General features: G+C 45.9%; 1 protein-coding gene across 1 annotated transcript in view; it reads right to left on the reverse strand.

Moving 5' to 3' along the window:
• Positions 1-1,098: 1,098 nt before the first annotated feature.
• CCR8 (C-C motif chemokine receptor 8) overlaps positions 1,099-21,600 on the reverse strand; it is a 33,614-nt gene continuing 13,112 nt past the window's right edge. Inside the window, exon 3 of the mRNA XM_004581377.2 lies at positions 1,099-2,177. Within this exon, the coding sequence (XP_004581434.1) occupies positions 1,099-2,163 (1,065 nt within the window). The 5' untranslated portion in view covers positions 2,164-2,177. The remainder of the gene's footprint in view (positions 2,178-21,600) is intronic.

Genomic DNA, 21,600 nt, shown 5'->3' on the forward strand with positions numbered 1-21,600 from the left:
GGCTCTGGGAGTTTAGAATGAGGAGAGTTCATCTTTTTGTTTTTGGGCTGATCACAAAGCAAGATTGCAAAGGAACATGAACTCACACCGTTTTGCCTTCAGAAGACCACATAGGGCCAAGCAGCTGACACAGCAGTTACAACACCCACAGGCGCTGCACCGCACAGAGCCTGCGTCCAGCTCCCCCTTCCTGATCCCGGCTTCCGGCTGGCATGTAAGCTAGGGGTCAGATCACCTGCTGACTCCCAGATACCTCAGCAGGGAGGAGTGGGGTGACCAGCACTCCTGTGGCATAGTGCCATCACTAGCGGCAGCTAAACTCACTGCACCACCACAGTGGCCCCCATGGCAATTTTTTTTACATATACTCTCTGAAAGAATAGACTACAGGAGCACTTTCCCATACATACTAACAGACCAAAATGATCAGGACATCACAGAAAAGAAAAATTACAGGGCAATAGCTCATGAGCACAGATGCAAAAACCCACAGAGAATACAGCTTTATTATACTGATCTTGACCCAAAATAGGGTAAATGGCTGAGGTTGGTAAATAGACATGACAGGTGCCCTGAATGGAACATTATACATTGTATACATGCATGGAAGTGTCACGCTGAACACCATAGATAAATGTACAATTTCTATGTACTGATTAAGAATATGAAAAAATTACTGTGACCAAAAGATCTATTTTTTTTTCAGGGAAAACATGTTGATTTAGGATACAAAAATCAGTTTAGTCCACTAACAAAGAAAAACTAATCACTCCAATATATAAGAAAAAAGCACTTGGTAACATTGAAGTTCATATATGATAAAGACATTCAGAAAGCTGAGAATAGAACATAACTTCGTTAAGATTATGATTTTTTTAAACTACCCTACTGCTAATATTATACTTAATAGCAGGCTACTTCCGAAAATAGTAGCAAAGGTTTTGAAAGTGGAGACTAACTTGCGATAGTAGAAACCTATTGCATGCCATAGGGTGGGCGTCGGTCTGACACTTTTCCTCCCAGGCCCATGTAAGAGTCACTGGAACATTCTTATGGAAGAGTGGGAATGAAGGCGGCAGCCTGCTTTGAGGCCGTCCCTCACAGGATGTAGTCCACGGTGGAGGAACGGGAAGAAGACTGGTGGAAGGAAGGCCACTTCTCCCAGCTCTCCCGGGGCACTTTTTTTCCTAGGTAGAAGATGAGGTGGCTGCAGCTTTTCTGGAATATGTCTGCGAGGTACTTCTTGAACTTCTCACCCATGAAAGCATAGATGACAGGGTTCACGCAGCAGTGAGTGAAGGAAATGATTCCCGTGACGTGGGTGGCATAGGTGAGCCGCTGGTTCGTGACACAGCCGTCCAGGATGTGCATGTCGTGCAGGGAAGTGAGGAAGAGGACCACATTGAACGGGATCCAGAAGAGCAGAGATGCGACGACCACGAGCAGCACTAGCCTGATGGCCTTGGTCATGTTGCGGTTGCGGCAGCTGCGCAGCTGCTGCAGGATGCGGACGTAGCAGAAGAGCAGGATGGAGAGTGGGATCAGCAGCCCCAAGATGTTCATCTCGAAGTGCGTGAAGATCTTCCACTTCATGCTCTGCTGGTTGTAAAAGTAGTAACACTTGAGAATGCCATCTTCTGAGGCCACTTGGTAAAACACAAGCAACGGGCTGGTGGCCGCAATGGCAGTGAGCCACACGGCCAGACTCAGGGCTGTGCCCATCCTGACAGTCCTCACTTTCATGGCACACACAGCATGGACGATGGCCACGTACCTGTCCACGCTCATGAGGGTGATGAAGAACATGCTGCTGAAGAAGCCGATGAAATAGAAGCCAGAGACCACCTTGCACATCACTGCCCCGAACACCCACTGGTCCAGTTGGTAGTGGGTCAGAAAGGGGAAGGAGAAGACAAAAAGCAGATCAGACAGGGCCAAGTTCAACAGGTAGATGTCCGTGATGCTCTTCAACTTCTTGTAGGCCACGAGGACCAGGATGACCAGGCTGTTTCCCAGGAGGCCTAACACAAACATGACACAGTAGAAGATGACAAGGAGCAACTTGCTCTTCCTTTGAGGGAGTTCCCCGTCGCAGGGGCTTGAGAAGATGTCAGGGTAGTAGTCAGTTATGGCTGTCACGTTGGGCTCCGGGGTATAATCCATGAAGGCAGGGAGATCTGGTAAAGAAACTCATGAATGATACTTTTATTGTTGCAGGCAGTTGGTCCAGCAGTGAAGACACTAGTTAACATGTCTCCAGCCCATGACAAAGCCCCTGAGTGTGAAGACCAGAGCCACCCCCGACTCCAGCTTCCTACTTTCCCAGGCCAGGATCAGGGAGTTCGATGAGAAGTGGAGCAGCTAGAACTTGAACCCACATTGGGATATGCCCACGTGGGATGCTGGTGCCACAGGTGCAGGATTGACCAGCTATGCCACCATGCTAGCCCCACAGTCACCCATTTGAATGTGCACTGGGCCACCTTCCCAAGAGCTGAGGAAGTCAACAAGAGACCACCGTTTCCAGTTTTAGTCATCAGACAACCTGTGAAGGCAGGAAGGGAGTGGCCTACCATTCCTTCCTTTAACTCCAAGCAACATAGTTTGGAGATAGACACACTCCACTTGCGGGGCTGGATGGGTGGGGAGTGAGAATTAAGTGCATCTCTTAGATGTGAAATCCAGTCCCAGGCTCTCTATAGTCAAAACCCTGCTGGACAGAGTCCCAGAGCCCTTGCAAACCCTGCCGCTGGCCAGAGCCTGCAAAGTGAGCCCCTGGATCCTCCCTAGTCAAGCACCCAAGGGACTGATTCCACCACCCTTCCCCTAACCGCCGGCCAACAATGGAGCGAGACTCCAGCTGCTGGAGAGAAGGATGAGAAGGCAAGTACAAGACTGTTTCCTTGGAACTCAGGGCTGAGCCTGCTGCATAAGACCCAGGCCAGAGGGGATCCAGCAGCCTCTATGATGGGGTCAGCAACCGATGGAGCCCATGGCTCTTCTGCAGCATTAAGTGAAACTGTGTGTCCTACTGAGATGGAGTCACTTGGGCTTGTATCCCCACCAGCCTACACAGGCCTGTCCCTTGCGCCCTGAGGCTCAGGGTCAGGCAGAATCCACAGGCCAGTGACTGTGGACAAGGTTTGGAGGTCTCCATGATCCTACTGAGAGGCTGCAGGGAGTCCACCAGAATGTCCATTTTTAGAAATGTCCCAGTTCATTTGGAACAATGCATCGACAGCAGAGACGAGACCAACATGGGAGAAGGATTCTCTCCAGTGCTAAAACAGTGGCAGCTCTTCAACAATAGATGTACGGTAGACCTCAACACAAGGTGCCAGCTGGTGCTGAAATGCAAACACCTGTGGGTTCAGAGGAAGTAGGCAGACGCCTAGACTTTTCAGAAGGTATACAGAAGCAAAGTCAGTTTATTAAGACTGGAAGAAAGCCCTGATCCTTCAAAGGGCAGATAAAGGCATATACATCAAGACTCCTCAGCTAATGAACAGAGTAAGTTGTGAGAAATGGTCAGATAACAATCATTCTATGCCACTTCTCTGCTAAAGAAGTCCAAATAGCCATTTGGGCAAACTGAATAATCCGAAAAATTAGTCCTTACTCTAGCAGCTTAACATAACAGACATGTAAGTGTAAAAATGTGGAACAGAAAATATTGAACTGGAACGTACCCTGAGCAAAATTTAAAATATGATGCAAGGCATAAATAACAGAAGAAAGAATCACTGAGCCCCAAAAACATCTGTTGACAAACATACTAGATGAGGAGAAAAAAAGAGTGAAGAGGGATGAACAACTCTTAAGGAAACTTTGGGTGAGTAAAACAAGACAGAGCAACATTACTGGGACACAGAGAGGTTTGGGATGGTCATGGGAAAAGAGAACACATTGAGATGATAATAAAAAACTTCTCAAGCCTAGAGAAAGAACTTTCCAGCTATGGGAAGGTGAGAGGTTACTCATCACATTCCACTTACCCACGTTTGTCCCAAAGCATATTACAAGCCAACTGTGCAAAACTAAGACGAAGAATTCTCCAAAGCCACAGGCAAAGTGCAACCAGCAGTCCACGGAGGAGTTCCAGGCCACCACCTGCGCACTTCGCAGCCACATTTCAAGTCAGAAAAGAATGTACCGAAGGAAAAACACTGCACCGAGCAAAGCTCTCTGTCCAAAGACCCCTTTAAAGACATTCCCAGACAAAAAAAGCTGAGAAAGCTGTTCAACATCAGGAGTATTCTAGAGAGTACACGAAAGACTTCTTCCCATGGAAAGAAAGATGCTAGCAAGCAAAAAGGAAGTGGGAGAAGATAGAAGATTCACTGAGCAGACATATTCTAGAAGTGATTTCTCACATACAGATAATTGCTCTCAAAGATGCCAAGAATATGCATTACAGGAATGACAGTCCTCTCAAGACGGTGTTGGGAAATTCTGATACTCAGATTTTTTTTAAAAAAATGAAATTAGACCTTGCACCGTATAGAAAAATCAACTAGGAAGAATTAAATACCTAAGTGTAACTTGAAACTACAATAGTCCTTAATGATAAACAGAGGGAAGACCCTCCAGGACAATGGAATGTATGGATTTTGGGCCGTAGGATTTTATGGATAAGAATCTGAAAACACGGGTAGCAGACATAAAGATATTCGGAATTTTATATAATTTTATAGCACAAGAAACAACAGATCAAAGAGACAACTTACACAATGAAGGGAAATATTTCCAAATTACACATCTGGCAAAGAGGCTGAATTTGAAAGTGGGCAGTAGATCTTGCAAAGAATGCAGTAGATGAGGTGATGTTTAAAACCACCATGGCCCAGCGCAGTGTCCTAGCAGCTAAAGTCCTCGCCTTGAACATGCCAGGATTCCATATGGATGTCAGTTCTAATCCCAGCGGCCCCTCTCCCCATCCAGCTTCCTGCTTTTGTGGACTAGGAAAGCAGTCGAGGATGGCCCAAAGCCTTGGGACTCTGCACCTGTGTGGGAAATCTGGAAGAGACTCCTGGCTTCGGACTGGCTCAGCTCCGGCTGTTACAGCGGCTTGGGGAGTGAGCCATGGGACAGAAGATCTTCCTCTCTGTCTCTCCTCCTCTCTATCTGCCTTTCCAAAAATAAATAAATAAATAAATATTTTTTAAAAAATCCACCAGTCTTTGGAGCAATGCAAATAAAATGTAAATACCAGCCACACCTCACTTCAGGCAGAATGGTTATTATCAAAAAACTGAAAGATAACAAATTCTGATGAAGATGTGGAGAAGAGGAATCCTCACATGCATTGGTGGGAACGTAAATTAGTTCAACCACTGAAGAATGGAAGAAAACATTTTCAAACTGCTCTTCTCACACAAGATTACCCTGCAGAATATAAAAGGATTAAAAAAGTTCAACAGCAAAAAAAAAAATTAATGGGCAAATGATCTGAATTGACATGTCTCAAAAGATGACAGATACATTGCCAAGAAGCACGAGAAAGAAATAATATCTGAGGCATCGAGGAAATGCAAGTCAAGCCACAATGAGATATCATCTCACCTGTTAGATGACATATCACACACAAAAATAAACAAACATAATTGCAACGACCAGCATGTGCATAAGCTGATGGGGCGACGGACAGTGCCAGACGCTGTACTGGCAAGCACACACAAGAATCAGGTCTGGGATCACCTTAGACGAAGTTTCTTTGGGGATTCCTCCAACTGAACTGCTGATCTCAGAACCCCAACCACGGAGAGACTATGTCAGCCAGTGGATTCTGAAGAGATTCCATCACAATTGGAACGGCGAGATTGGCAGCAATTCAGACTGTTGAACTATCAAAACTGCTTGAGCAGTACCTCAGATACGTGATGGAAACAATATGGACATAATAGCATTACCCACTTTCCTATCCCCCTAAACCTTTTTTTTTTCCTTCTTTTTCCTTCAACTGTAATTAACTATGTAAAGATTGTCAACAATACAATAAAAAGAAAAAAAATTAAAAAAAAAAAAAAAAAAAACTGCTTGAGCAGGACCCTCGGAGCATGCCTCACATCGGGGACCTGGGATGGGTGGGAGGCTGGGTGGGGCTTCTCCCTGTGTTTCTCCCCTGACCCCAGATACAGGGTGAAAAATGATATTAGTGTGGAAACAATGGTCTTACCCACTTTCCTGTAGTCTTTGACCCTTTGTGCCCTAATCAACTAAGTAAGATAAAAACAAACAAACAAACAAAGAATGCTGGCAAGAACACAGAGAGAGGAAAAATGCTCATTTACTATAGGTGTGCATGCAAATTAGTACGGCTATCATGAAAAACAGCATGGGGACTCCTCAAACAAAAAAATCACAGGACAGCGTATAACCTAGCATTCCCACTACTCTCTTTGTAATTCTGCTTTTCATATAATTGAATAGATACATCTTCTTTCTTTTTTAAAAAAGAAATGATAACTGTTTAAGGAAATGGAAATGCTAACTAGGCTGGTGTGACTGACTGTGGCACATAGGCATGAATTAAATGATCTTACTGTCTCCCATAATTATGCACAATTAATACATGTCAATTTCAAAAGAGGGACAGTCACCTTCAAGAGGAACATTAAGAATGCAGTAATTATGTGACCAGGTTTCCATGTTTCACACTATAAATATTAGAAATACAAAAATTATAAGCAACCTATATATAAAGTATGATACACGATAGCCATAAATTATATTCTAAAAATGCAAATAAATAAAATCCGCAGAAAGTACTAATCACAGCTACTACCTGTTAAGGGCAAGTAAGAGCTTTAGGTGTGGCACCTTGCTTCTCTTCATGAATTTCTTTTTTTTTTTTTTTAAGATTTGTTTACTTTTATTGTAAAGTCAGATATACAGAGAGAAGGAGAGACAGAAAGCTCTCCTGTTCACTGATTCATTCCCCAAATGGCCCCGACGGCTGCAGTGAGCCGATCCAAAGGCAGGAGCCAGGATCTTCTTCCGGGTCTCCCACGTGGGTGCAAGATCCCAAGGCTTTGGGCCATCCTCGACTGCTTTTCCAGGCCACAGGCAGGGAGCTGGATGGGAAATGAAGCAGCCAAGACAGGTTCCTGAACCCATGTGGGATCCAAGCGCTACTGTGCTGGGCCGTCTCCTCATGAATTTCTGTGCAACAGGTGTCAATATCCCCTTTCTGCTTCTGGAGTTCCAATCATATCTGTCTTGAAGACTCAGTCCAGTGCCTCCCCTCACACAGACCGTGAGGCTGTAACCTTGACTTGAAATCCCATCCCTCCACACCCAGAGCCTTTCAATGACCCTATTTCTCCTTTAGGTAGGTAGAAAAGGTTCCAATCGTTTGCAGTCCAGGCCACCCAATTTCCCAGTTACGGCTGACTTGGTGGCAGAGCAAACCTGCTGGGTTCTTAAGAACAATGCAGGGGTTCTTCAGTTGTCTGACGGGACACCACCCCAGCCTGAGGACAGAAGACCCTAGAAGCCTGTTGACAGGAGGCAGGCTTTCTGATCAATTCCAACAACAGCTTTAAAGCCCTCTTAGCACCCTGCAGAGAGAGGCTACAGTTTGCCCAGGACAGTGAGTTACATGCAGGCTTCTGTGGACACCAGTGTGTGCCAAAGATAAGCAAACATCTACATTTTGTGCCAGATCCCCCAAAATATGTGCCTTCCCTTGAAGTCTGCCTGTTTGCTCATGCCCCCTTTCCCCAAGACAGCTCATTAACATACCTTTCTGGAGCCCGGTGTCTGGAGGTGTCTGGAGCCCGGTGTCTGGAGGTGTCTGCAGCCCTGTGGGTGTTAGCAACAGCAGCTCCTCTGGAGGTGTTTTATTCTCAGATGTTGAAATACAGAGAGAGGAGGCGGGGCCTTTTTTTTTTTTTTTCAGATATTTCTATAGAGTTAAGCGTCATTCAGGAAGAGTAGATAGAATCTTCTGTCTGCTGGTTCACTTCCCAAGCAGCCACAACAGCTAGGCTGGGGCAAAGCTGGAAGGGTGGCAGGGGTCCAAGCACTTGGGTAATCTTGTACTGCTTTTTTTCTTTTTTTTCCAGACTATTAATAGCAGGGAGCTGGATTAGAAGTGGGACAGCCGATTGGAGCCAGTGCTGTGGTGTGGCAGCCTAAGCCTCTACCTGTGGTGCTGACAACCCATATAGATATCAGTTTGAGTTCTGGCTGCCCCACTTCTGATCCAGCTCCCTGCTAATGGTCTGGGAAAGCAGCAGAGCATGGCCCAAGTTCTGAACCCCCAGACCTTCCTGAGGAGACCTAGAAAAAGCACCTGGCTCCTGGCTTCGGATCAGCTCAGCTCTGGCCTTGCAGCCATTAAGGAAGTGAGCAGCAGATTGAAGATCCCTCTCTCTCTCTGCGTCTCTCTCTCTCAGTCTTTCCTTCTCTCTGTAACTGTATCTTTCAAATAAGCAAATAAATATTTTTTCTTTAAGCATTTATTTATTTTTATTTGAAAGGCAGATTTCACAGAGAGGAGAGACAGATCTTCCGTCTGCTGGTTCACTCCCCAAGTGGCTGCAAGGGCCAGAGCTGAGCTGATCCGAAGCGTTGCAGAACATACACACAGAGCAAAGCCACAGGCGGGCACCTGGAGAAGGCAGCAGTGTACAGACCAACAGAAGAGGCCTCAGAACGACTCCTCCCTTCCCAGGGCCTGTATCACGGCTCCCCAGCGTGTCAGTAAATACTACATTTTTGTTGTTTGAGCCACTCAGCCTCAGCCGAGTACAATTCAGGAGCCCCCCTCCCACTGCCCAAACGATCCGTTTTGCTTACCTAGAGGGTCTATAAAGCTAAAATGATGACTGTCTGTCACAATGTCCTGCAAATGTCTGAAAATTGAAATAATTTCATCAAGAGACAGCAAAGCAGCAGTGGAAGGAGGTCCCCCAGCCACCTTCTCTCTGTGGAAATTGCAACTGGAACAGCTGTCCATGCACAGAACTAAGAAAACCAAGGAAAAGATGATGGGGCTTTTAGTCTAACAAGAAGAGATGCACGGAGCAAGGCAGGAGAGGAGAGTTGCCTCCTCCAGCTGAGATGTGCAGCGACAGACGCCTCCCTGGAGGGGAGCAAAGGAATTAAGTTGAATGGGAATCCAGTTTCGCAGGGAAACTGTGCTGAGGAGGTTCATACTTGTTGGGCCCAGTGCGAAAGCCTAGTGGCTAAAGTCCTTGCCTTGCATGCACCAGAATATCATATGGTTGCTGGTTCTAATCCAGGCTGCCCCACTTCCCATCCAGATCCCTGCTTGTAGCCTGGGAAAGCAGTGCAGCATGGCCCAAAGCCTTGGGACCCTGCACCAGCATGGGACACCCGGAAGAAGCTCCTGGCTCCTGGCTTCAGATCAGCTCAGTTCCGGCTGTTGCAGCCATTTGGGTGTGACTCAGCACATGGAAGATCTTCCTCTCTGTCTCTTCTCCTCTCTGTATATCTGATTTTCCAATAAAAATAAATAAATCTTATTTTTAAAAAGGTTCATACTTGTTAAGAGACAGGTGATCTTAAAACATGCAAAATGGCACATCAGTGGAATATGAATTAGGCATTCGAAGAGTTACAAGGATGCAGCCCCTCCATGTGCAACAGCGTGAATGAAACAAGAGGATATGACATGAAATAGAACAAGCCAGGTACACGAATGTGTCACTTGATCTCATAAAGGGAATCCACCAGTGCTTGGCTCCCGGACGTGCAGAACACGAGAGTGGTGTCCAGGGCCAAGGAAAACAGGAAGAGCAGGGCAGGGGTTGGTCAATGCCGTGAGAGTTACACAGGACAAATGCGTCCCAGTGACCAGAAGTAACAACCACGTGTTGTGTGTTTCAAAAAGAAAAAAAGCAGGAGAAAGGATTTTGAGCATTTTGCCTCATACCAAAGATAAAAATTTGAAGAGATGGATACACCCACCCCAATTTGAAAGTTATGCCATGTAGGAAAAATTGTATTCCACTGATGCGCCATAGGCATCAGAACATCACATGACACGTCACAAATACATACAATTTTGTGTGTCTATTTTTTTAAACAATGAGTAATTTAAAAAGGAAAAAGTATTTGGAAGCTATATAATTTATCTATTGATTCCCTCCATATTATGTAGTATACACAGGTGTGTGCAAACACAAGTGTATTTGAAATACAGTCATGAAATAGTCACAGTGGCCTAGCAGCTAAATCCTCGCCTTGCATGTGCCAGGATCCCACACAGGTGCTGGTTTGTGTCCCTGCTGCTCCACTTCCCTTCCAGCTCCCTGCTTGTGGTCTGGGAAAGCAGCTAAGGATGGCCCAAAGCCTTGGGACCCTGCACCCATGTGGGTAACCCAGAAAAGTCTCCTGACTTTGGATCGACTCACTTCCGGCCATTGAGGCCACTAGGGCAATGAACCAGTGGATGGAAGATCTTCCTCTCTGTCTCTCTTTCTCTCTATGTATCTGATTTTCCAATAAAAATGTCTTTAAAATAAGAAATACAGTCATGGGTGGCTTACTGACAGGGGTGTGTTTTGGGAAATGCATCCCCAGGGGATTCTGTCATGCTGCAAACGTCACAGAGAGCTCTGGCACACACTAACACTTTCCAACATAACAGAAGACACACAGGCCGATGTGACACCTCAGCCACAGGTGCAGGATAAATGCCTAGTCCTTGCTTTGTGGCCCCCAAATCCAATTCTTTCACCTCAGAATTTCATCTTCTAGAAATAGCTGTTTGGGGCCTGCGTTGTGGAGTGGCAAGTTAAGCCACCATCTTTGACGCAGTATCCCACATGGGTGCAGTTTGAGCCCCAGCCATTGCGGTTATTTGGGGAATAAACCAATAGATGTTATAGCTCTTTCTGTATCTCTCTCTCACACACACTTTCAAATAAAATAACATAAATGCTAAAAAAAAAAAAAAAGAAAAAGGAAAGAAGAGAGAAAGAAGGAAAGAAAGGAGAAAGAGACAAAAAGAAGGAAGAAAAACAAAGAAAGGATTTGTTGGTGGCTGAATTCATAGCTGGGTAAATCCCCAAGCCGTCATTCATGTTCTGATGAAGGTTGTGGGGAAACCCCCACTTCTTTAATGAAGTGATATGTGTGATAACTGAGTGTCAGTGGTGAGCTGTCAGTGAACTCGGGGCTGTCATATTGTGCTGATCCATGTCATCACAGTGGAAACTGCTACCTGCCCTACTGGCTGTGGGAGTCGGGACGTGACTTTATCCTTGTCCTCCCAGCTAAGCAAAGTGCAGGGGACTAAGACAGAATTCCTCCAAATCCCAGGATGAGGTCAGGATGGTAGCACCTGGGATGGAAGGGGTATAGGATAACTTAGCGTCGGGTTGAAGGGAGGCCAGGGCTACAGCAAAGGACTTCAGCTCCACATTTCCTGCCCTCTACAAAGTTGGGCACTTGGGAGAGACTTGGTTTTCCTAAACAACTTGACTTGGCTAAAACCAAGATGACCCAAAGGAGGTGATTCCGGGACCTGTCTATCCTAGGAGTCTTATTTGTTTGTGGGCAAACACACGCATCTCCTGGTTCGTTCTCCATATGCCTGAACAGCTGAGGTGAGTCTCCACAGCCACATCCCAGAGCCAGGAATCCAGGTAGTGACAAAGCACTCAAACTATCACTTCTGCTTCCTAGGGGCTGCATTCAGAGGAAGTTGGACTCAAAAGCAGAGCAATAAATAGAACCCAGGCACTTCAATGAAGCTAAAAGGTCATTTCCGAAGGAGTCCTCATTGTGAGCACCTTCAGGTCTTTATAGCTGCTGTTACCTGTCTAGGGGCTGCATTTGGGGCCTACCTGGATGATCCCTGACAATCTTTCCACTGGAAAACCTCCCTACCGGAAAACCCTTGACCAAACCCACAAGGACAAGAGGTCATTTCCTAAATAGCAGTTATAAGATCCAGGGACTGAGGTTTGATGTCACTGGATGGCCATTAACCACTGTTGGACAGCTCCTTGACCCTGGCATGGACCACTGACTGACAGTTGCAGCAGATGCGTGTGACCCCTTGCGCATTCTCTAAGCTGCCCTTTCTGTGCACAAGCCAAATCTCCCTTTCTCTGCATCTTACAGTCCTGCAAGTTTCACAGAATTGTGAAGTTACAGGCAGCACTTGCAGGAAATATCCAAGATGGCTGTAGCACGTGTCCCTTCCCCCAAGACCTTTCGGTCAACACATGACATCCTAATAAAATTGCCATTGGGAAACAGAGCTTCTCCTTTCATGCTCCTGATGCCGTAATTTTTACTAATATGTTCTAAAAAGGACACACGAATGGGTACTGCTCAAGCTGCATCCCATTTTGAAGATTCAGTTGGCTTCCACCCTAAACATTACCCTGGATGCCTCCAGAAGTCTACAAGGTGGGACTAACCCTATTGAATAGCACGTACTTTTTTTTGACAAAGGTTTTCTCATTGATGGGAGTTTTTCTTTGGGACTGTGGGGTTTTCTTATTTTAAATATTTATTTTTATTGGAAAGGCAGATTTTTAGAGAGAAGAGACAGAGAGGGAAAGATCTTCTACCTGCTGGTTTACTCCAAAAATGGCCACAAAGAAGCCAGAGCTGGGCCAGTCCAAAGCTGGGAGCCAGGAGCTTCCTCCAGGTCTTCTATGTGGATGCAGGGGCCCAAGGACTTGAGCCATCCTCTGCTGCTTTCCCAGACCATAAGCGGGGAGCTGGACTAGAAGTGGAGCAGCTGGGACATGAACCGGTGCCCATATGAAATGCTGATGGAGCAGGTGGAGTATTAGCCTGTTATGCCATCATGCTGGCCCCAGGGACAAATTTTACATTTTGGTTGGTTGTTCATACTTTCTCTGTGTGTTTGTCTCTCCCTCTGGCTGGCCTGACGTCGTGCTCATGTTTGCATTTTTTTGTTTTGCATTCAATAAATCCTGCTTTCCTGTGCATCTGTATGCCTGCACCTTGGATTGCTTTCACACACCTGCAGTCAGCCAGATGGGAGCCCACAGTGATGGTGAGAGGTCTCCAGAGACCGGCAGGTGAGTCAGAGTGGATGTGAGCGAGGAAGGCTAAGCTTCAGTGTGACAGGGCACCATCTAGACAGCTTGGGACTTGGAGAAAGTAACTACAGATCTTCCCGCCCCAACACGGGACACTCCCATTCCTACCTAAGAGATTGGAAGCCCAGGCTTGAGGCCTCTGGATGCCAGGGCTTAGATCAACGACCCCTTCCCCAGATGCTCAGATTTCCAGCCTTAACCTGAGAGCTTCCCGTTTGGACTTGACCTGTTCATGCTGTCAGCACCCCAGGATCTCTGGTCCACAGACCACCTGTTATGGGACGTCTCAGCTGCCATGAACCCATAAGCCAACTTGCCATAAATCATGTATTGATATTGATTACACTTCCTGGGGAAACCTGACTATTAACATCCACCTACTGTATCCTGGCCCTGAAGACAGGAAACTGGGAAACCAAGAGAAACTTCAGCTCTTCACCACTGAGCCTCCAGCCTGGGGACCCAGATCCTCCACAGGGAGTCAGCCCACACCTGACACCAAAGCTGGAGTCATGGCGTGCCCCGAAGAGCACAGTTCTCTCCAAGTCCATCTTCTGCTGCACACACATTCGATGGGTTCCAGGAGCCCTAGGTTTGTGGGCAGCAGCATTTGTTTGGAAGACAAAACAAAATTCTGAGTTTGGGACAACCATTTGGCCTTGCAATTCCACTGCCAGCTTTGGTGCTCGTTGTCTGTATTAGGGTGCCTACACTTGAGTTTTGGCTCCCCTTGCAGCTACAGCATCACGGAAGTTAGTTACAGAAGCTAATGCCCACCCTGGGAGGCAGTGGTGCTGGCTCAAGTAGCTGGGTCCCTGCTACCCACTTGGGAGACCCAAACTAAGATCCCATGTCTTGGCTTCAGGCTAGCCCAACTCCAGCTGTTGCAGACATCTGGCAAGGGAACCAGTGGATGAGAAATATCTCTCTTTCTCTATCTTTAACGATCTATGTCTTACTCATTTATCTCTGAAATAATTAGCAGATCTGCTATACCAGAAGCCCAAATTTAATGAAAAAACTTTGGGTGCTTTTCATAGTAAAATTAGCTTCATCAAAAAAACATTTCCCATCTATATAATTTGATCAAAAACAAACAAACAGAAAATGCCTAAACTGCAGCAGACTTTTTCTTACTAGCAAACATTTATTTCCTCCACAAGTGTTGCCTGCTTCTGATCAAAACTATAACCACAATAACACTTTGAAGGGTTGAAGATGGAGGGACATACGGTTAATAGCAAACCTGTATTTTTAGTTGCATTTTTTCAGGAAATTTATGCAACGTTGCATGCAAGAAAAACTGATTAGATCTCTCAGCCATCATTTATTCACAAGATTGAAACAGATTAAGTCACACATAATGCTGTAACTCTATGCCAAACACGGGTGTGGGTGGACATGCCCAGAAGGGGCGGGGCAGAAATTAAAGCAAGAGGAAGACCATCTCTAACTCAACGAGTTGTTAAGGAGATAACCAATTTCCTTTCGAGAGCTCTAGAATCAACTATACAGTAACTACCTTTACATTCCTAGCCACTTTTGCTGTTTCCCAACTGGCAAGAGGCGTAAGCCATTTTAAACTTATTGTTTCAGAATGTTTCCTTGGGGTTAAGCTAAGCACATCTGGTAGAACACCACAGACATGGTGTTTTCCAAGAACACATGATGGGTGAGTCCATGTACCCATGATGCTAGCCTTGTCTACTTGATTAAGATGTCTGCTCATAGCACAGCTACTGTTTTTCCTTATGCAACTAGGAAGTCAATGTGCAATCACAATCCCACTTCCTGTTACATACCCACGAGTGCTGTTCTAGAGGAAATTCTCCATCCGATGAAAAACTGAAAAATACCTGGGTGGTTGGTTGAGGAGACGTGCAGGCTGACTTTCTCCGGTTTCCTGTGTAGGAACCTTGTGGTCGGTGCAGAGAGGGACGGGGGCAGGAGCGGGCGGAGGAGCGGGGAGGTTGTCAGAAATGTGCAACCAGGAGCTCACTGTCACGCAGCAGCACAGTAGGGCTGGTGGGGACAGAGCCTGAGGAGCTCCCAGCCGCAGTCGATGTTCAGGGAGTGGGGGTTGTTGAGAGGGGGCATCTTAGATCACAGAGTGGGGCGCAGGCTCATGAATTGCGGCTCTCTCCCTTGATCCTGGCCACTCGGCCTTCATCCCTTGCTGCTGACTATGTGATGTCTCGGCTAGTGTGGGGGCACTGGCATACAGGCACGGATCTCCAGAGATGTGCCCCTGGGTGATGGAAGTTGGGAGGAACCACACATTTTTTTTCTGCTTAGAGAATGCCTGGCTAAACAGCTATCATATTTGCCAGGGAGAGAACAAACCTGCAGTTTTTCAAACCCAAGGAATGCTGGGATCAAAGACAGCCAGCAATGAAGAGGGTCAAGGGTTTATCAGAGTTCACAACCTTTAGGAAGCCAGGCTCGCTAGCAAAATAGAAAATATAGGTCAAACTCATTGAAGCGAATGGAGATAAAAACCTTAAAAAAAAAAAAGAAAGAAAATCTGTGAAGCACACTGAATCAAGCTCAGTACACAAAAAAGTACATCTTGACCAATTTGGCACAACCCTAGGACTAGATAAGACTTTCACTATCAACACCCACAAGTGTAATTCACTGTATTCAAAGATTTAATGGGAAAATAGCAGCTGATCACACAATTATCTCCAATGGTGCAGAAAAGTTTTGACAAGATTTAATATGTGTGTGGAGTAACTGGAACTTGGTGTAAGTTGTGGCAATCACTTAGAAAAATGACATGTAAGGGCCTAATGGCAAAAATTCTCACCATGCATGTGCCAGGATCCCATATGGGTGCTGGTTCGTATCCCAACTGTTCCATTTCCCTTCCAGCTCCCTGCTTGTGGCCTCGGAAAGCAGTAGAAGATGGCCCTCAGCCTTGGGACCCTGCACCCACATGGGAGACCTAGAGGAGGCTCCTAGCTCCTGGCTTCAGATTGGCTCAGCTCCACCCACTACAGACACTTGGGGAGTGAACCAGTGGATAGAAGATCTTTCTCTCTGTCTCTTCTCTCTGTAAATCGGACTTTCCAATAAAGAGCAAATAACCTTAAAAAAAAAGGAAAAGAAAAATGACATGTGGACCAGGTGTTAGTGGCTAAAGTCCTCGTCTTGCACACACCGGGATCCCTTATGGGCGCTCGTTCATATCCTAGCTGCTTCACTTTCCATCCAGCTCCCTGCTTGTGGCCTAGGAAAGCAGTAGAGGTTGGCCCAATGTCTTGGGACCCTGCACCTGTATGGGAGACCCAGAATAAGCTCCTGGTTCCTGGCTTTGGATTGGCTCAGCTCCAGCCCTTGTGGCCACTTGGGGAGCAAACCAGAGGATGAATGATCTTTCTCTGTCTCTCCTTCTCTCTGTAAATCTAACTTTCCAATAAAAATAAATAAATCTTTTTAAAAATGCCAACAAGAGCTGTAAAAAAAAAAAGAAATTAAACACACACAGACATGTATATCCAATGAAGAAGAAATCCACATTTTCTATGGCTTATTAGTTCTGCTCAGAAGTCTGTACCCAGCACAAACATGTGCATTTTACGGAAGACACACACTCCAGTACTCACTCCAGCACCGTTCAAGCATGGACTCTCAGAAATTACTCAACGCCTGTCAACAGCAGGCCAGATCAGCGCATTCTGGTGTATTTCCCAGAATCGCATACACAATAGCAATGAAAAATAAATGACCCTGCAATCACACAAAATAGAATGAACAAGTCCCATAAGCATAATGGCTCACAAAAGAAATCAGACTCAAAGGCACTGTATTATATGATTTCATTTAATATAGTTATTACACCAGTATTATGTCATTTCCTTTTTATAAGAAAGCAAAAAATCCATAACAGGTAAGACAGGTGTGAAAAACTTGGGAGCCAAAAAGACCCAAAAACTTGGGGGCTGGTGTCTTGGCATAGTAGGCTAAACCCTCACCTGTGACACTGGCATTTGTTTCAAACCATGGTTGCCCCATTTCCAATCCTGCTCCCTGATCGTGGCCTGGGAGGGCTGTAGAAAATGAGTCAAGTCCTTGGGCCCCTGCCCCCCTGAGGGAGTCCAGAGGAGGCCCCTGGCTCCTGTTTTTGGATCGGCTCAGCTTCAGCCACTGAGGCCATTTGGGAATTGAACTAGCTGATGGAAGATCTTTTTCTGTCTCTCCTTCTCTTTGTAAATCTGCCTTTCAAATAAAAATAAATGAATATTTTAAAATCACTTTTAAAAATGTAAGAAAGGCCAAAACACTGGTCACCTCTATGGACTCAGTGTTGGGGTGGAAAGGGGCTTTCCGGTCAGCAGTCTTGTTCTGTCTCTTGATCACGACACTGGTCACTCAGAGGAACTCAATTTGTGAGATTTCATATACTTATGTTGCAGGTACTCCTGCATGTAGGTTACTCTTTATGAAATGCACTCAATATATCTTCCTGAAGAAACTTTCAAGATGGAATTTCCTTACTTGAAAAACCCGCTACTGTAACAATCTGTTGAGCACATCATGAGCCACAAGGAGCTGTGGCAAGTAATTCACTGGAAATGAAGAGTAAGAAAAACACGCCTACTCTCATGCCACCTCCACCTGGGCCAGGAGATCGAGAAGAAGAAACAAATGACATCAGGACTGGCAGAGGGGAGCGAAAACAGCAGTATTCATGGGTGATGGACCTACAAAGGTGGATGCACAGATGTAGAAAATCCAGAAGTGTCTATAGATAAAAGATCACAGTAGCAAAAAAAAAAAGAAAAAGAAAAAAAGTGGTAAGATGGTTGAATGAGGAGGCAGGCATTTAGGCTCGTGTTTAAAACACCAATGATGTTCGTGACTCGCATCAGGGATCCTCAGTTCAACACTAGACTCCAGGCTTGGCACAACGGCTCATTTGGTCAATCCTCCCCCTACAAGTGTCAGGATCCCATGTGGGTGCTGGTTCATGTCCCAGCTGCTCCTCTTCCCATCCAGCTCCCTGTTATGGCTTGGGAAAGCAGTAGAGGACAGCCTGAAGCCTTGGGACACTGCACCTGCATGGGAAACCTAGAAGAGGCTCCTGGCTCCTGGCTTTGGATCAGCTCAGCTCTGACTGCTATGGCCATTTTGGGAGTGAATCAGCAGATGGAAGATCTTTTAGTCTCTCCTTCTCTCTGTAAAACCTGCCCTTCCAATAATAATAACAAAAAATCTTTAAAAGCAAAACACTGGGCTCCAACTCCTGACTCTGGCCTCCTGTGAACAGATTCTGAGAAGCAGCAGTGCTGACTCAGGTGGACACTGGGGTGGACGCTTACGCTTCAGATCTGAGTCCGGCCTGGCTGTGGCCATTATGGGCATTCATTAAGTGAACCAGTGGATAAAAACTCTCTCTCTGCCCCCACCTCCCTCAAGAAAAAAAAAATTTCAGAAAAAAACGATAATATAAAAATGTGCACTTGGTTAGAATATATTTCTATGGATGGGCAACAAAACATTTAAAATGTAACTAACAGTAGGATTTCCTTTATAATTGCATCAGTAAGTAGAAAGTATCCAGGTAGTAATAGAACATGAGTGAGCAAGAACCTTTACAGAGGAGGCTATATAGCTACACTTACAGACATTCTAGCTAGAGCTTGTAACAGTGGTGGAGACATGTCATGTTCATATTTTCAAGAAACAACCATCAGTGAACGTGATGAAGATTCCTGCAAGCCTCTGGACCTTCTGCAGGAGCATGGCAAGTATCAACTTCGCAAAATGACACAGTACAGGCAAGTACCTGTGCCTTGTGCATACACACACCCACACACATATCCTTCCTCCCTTCCTCCTGTAGGCAGTTCAAAGCAACCACAATCCATCAGATGGGGCCAGACCTAACCTTTGTACTGTGGTGATGGTATCTGCACCTGAGCAGTGGTTAGGGTGGAGGGAGCCTTTATCAGCAGGATCTCAGGCATTGGCAGCAGGTATAGGGCTGCAAACAGTGGGTGCTGGTGGGGCTGGGGGGACTCAAGGCCACTGGCTTTTTCTTCTCTGCATACATACATAATTAGATGGACCATAATGCTTTGTTTATACAGGTATTAACTCTTCCACCATATTTATCTTGCATGAACAAATAGCAGCCATGATTCTTACGGTATTCTAAGTGGGAGTTGAGCCATCTAGCCAGAGTGTAGAGCCAGTCACAGAGCAGTTTTCACAGCATCCACGTTAGCTCCCTCCCTTACTGCAGATCCTTGAAATGCAGTTCTGTTGAGTTGCCTGCAAAGATTTCCCTCTGCCATGATCCCAGCTTCCAGCTAAGACTGAGAACTCTCGGCTACTCCCCTGTGGTCTGTGGCCCCACACATCAGCAGTCCCAGGGGGGTTGGGGGCAATGAACAATGTTGTGCTGAAGCAGACCCTGCATTCTCACAACAGCCCAGGTGATGTGTGTGGGCAGCACATCCTGGAGCCCCTGGGCTATGGTCTTGTCGGACAATTCTTGTTATGCACCACCATGCTCTCAACAACCCTGTGGAGGCCATCTGTTTCCAGAGATGATGTTCAAGCCACTGAATGAATGGATGCTGGCCACCGGCAACCAAGATGGCAGCACCACACTGGGCCCTGACCTAATGTCAACACTGGACTTGCTGTGCATTGGCTGGTTCTTGGCACACTTCCTGTCTTGGTGCAAGCCCCAGTGGCTGCTGGGGATCTATGGCTGCCAGATAACTCCACTTCCTCTCCCTCCTACCCCCTCTCCTGCACCTTTCTTCTAGGTTTTGACCAAATTTGAGAAATTTGTACAGAATTTTAGGAGTACTGTTGGGGCACATTGGGTAAAGCTAGAGCAACAGGCCCTAGGGTTACTGGTCAAGTACACCCAACAGGATTCTAGCAGAAAATGACTTTCTCACCATTGCCTCTTCTCAGGGTCCTGTGGGTTTGCCAACTCATTCTTCCCTACACATATGACCCCATATCTCTCAACACCTCTCTGACTCACATTCGACTATCAGGACTGTAGTCTTTCTCCTCCTCCTCTTCCTCCTCCTCCTCTTTCTATTAAAAAGTCCTGGAGTGGTTACTAGGCTCATTAAGATGCTGCCTGGAGCACCTGTATCCTGTATCAGGATGTCTGGGTAGCAGGTCTGGCTCCATTCTAAGCTTCCTGCTAAGGCACACACTGGCAGGTGGTAGCTGATGGCTCAAGTGCTTGGATTCAGGCCACCCATATGAGATTTGGATTGAATTTTCTACTTCTGGCTTCAGTTTAGCCCAGCCCTGGCTGTTGTGGCCATTTGGGGAGCAAACCAGCACACTGAGATCTCGCTCTCTCACTCCATAACTCTGTCTCTTTTAAAACAAAAGACAAAATCTTGGGTGCAGTATGACAGAATCACATCTTACCAATGGAAGAACAAGTAGAAAAATAATAGATTTCTCACTAAAACCACAGAAATAAAAAAAAGAGATACAACATCTTTCCAGTGCTAAAATCTAGACATTTTTAGATGAGGGAAAACTAGGAGAAATTGTTCCTGCAGACCTGCACTAAACGAATGACTAAAGAAAATACTCTAAACCAAAAAGCAATTAGAAAAACAGATGCTTGAGGTGTTAAGAATGAAGGGAAACAGATAATGTAAAAATATGAATCAAAACATTTTTCCCCTTTTGAAACAGCTTTCTAAGATGTTCAGTCATTGAAACGAGATTATAACACTCTCTGATATGCTTCTAAACATACATAGCAGAGCTACACGGGGCAATTACAAACAGGTAAAGGCAGATAACATTCCTGTCCTCCACTTAAACTGCTAACATGCTGACCCCAACTACACTGTGGTGTCAACAGTACAGTGGTACTTCAAAAAGTTCATACGAAATGGAGCTAAAAGACAACTTTGTTTTGGTGTAATTTTTTTTCAAATCCAATATAGTCCTTTTTTTGTTTGTTTTTTAAGGTTTAGCTATTTATTTGAAATGCAGAGTTACAGAGAGACAGGAGGACATGTGTGTGCATGCATAGATACACCACATACACACACATACGCACACACTCACATATGCACACACACCCCCACACAGAGATCTTCCATAGCTGTTCACTCCCAAAACAGCTTCAACAGCCAGAGCAGGGCCAGGCTGAAACTCAGAGCCTAGATCTCCCTCTGGATCTCCCACATAGGAGCAAGGGCCCAAGCACATGGGCCATCTTCCATTGCATTTCCAGGAACATTAACAGAGAGCTGGATTAGAAGCAGAGAAGGGGGGCCTGGCTTGTATCCTAACGGCTAAGGTCCTCACCTTGCATGCACCGGGATCCCATATGGGTGCTAATTCATGTCCTGGCTGCCCTACTTCCTTTCCAGCTGCCTGCCTGTGGCCTGGGAAAGCAGTGAAAGATGGCCCAAAGCCTTAGAACCTTGCACCCACGTGGGAGATCTAGAAGAAGCTCCTGCCTCCTGGATGATGTCTCCAGATTAGCTCAGCTCCGGCTGTTGTGGTCGCTTAGAGAGTAACTCAGCAGATGTGAGAT

The sequence above is a fragment of the Ochotona princeps genome, chromosome 21, assembly GCF_030435755.1.
Source record: "Ochotona princeps isolate mOchPri1 chromosome 21, mOchPri1.hap1, whole genome shotgun sequence".
NCBI lineage: Eukaryota > Metazoa > Chordata > Mammalia > Lagomorpha > Ochotonidae > Ochotona > Ochotona princeps.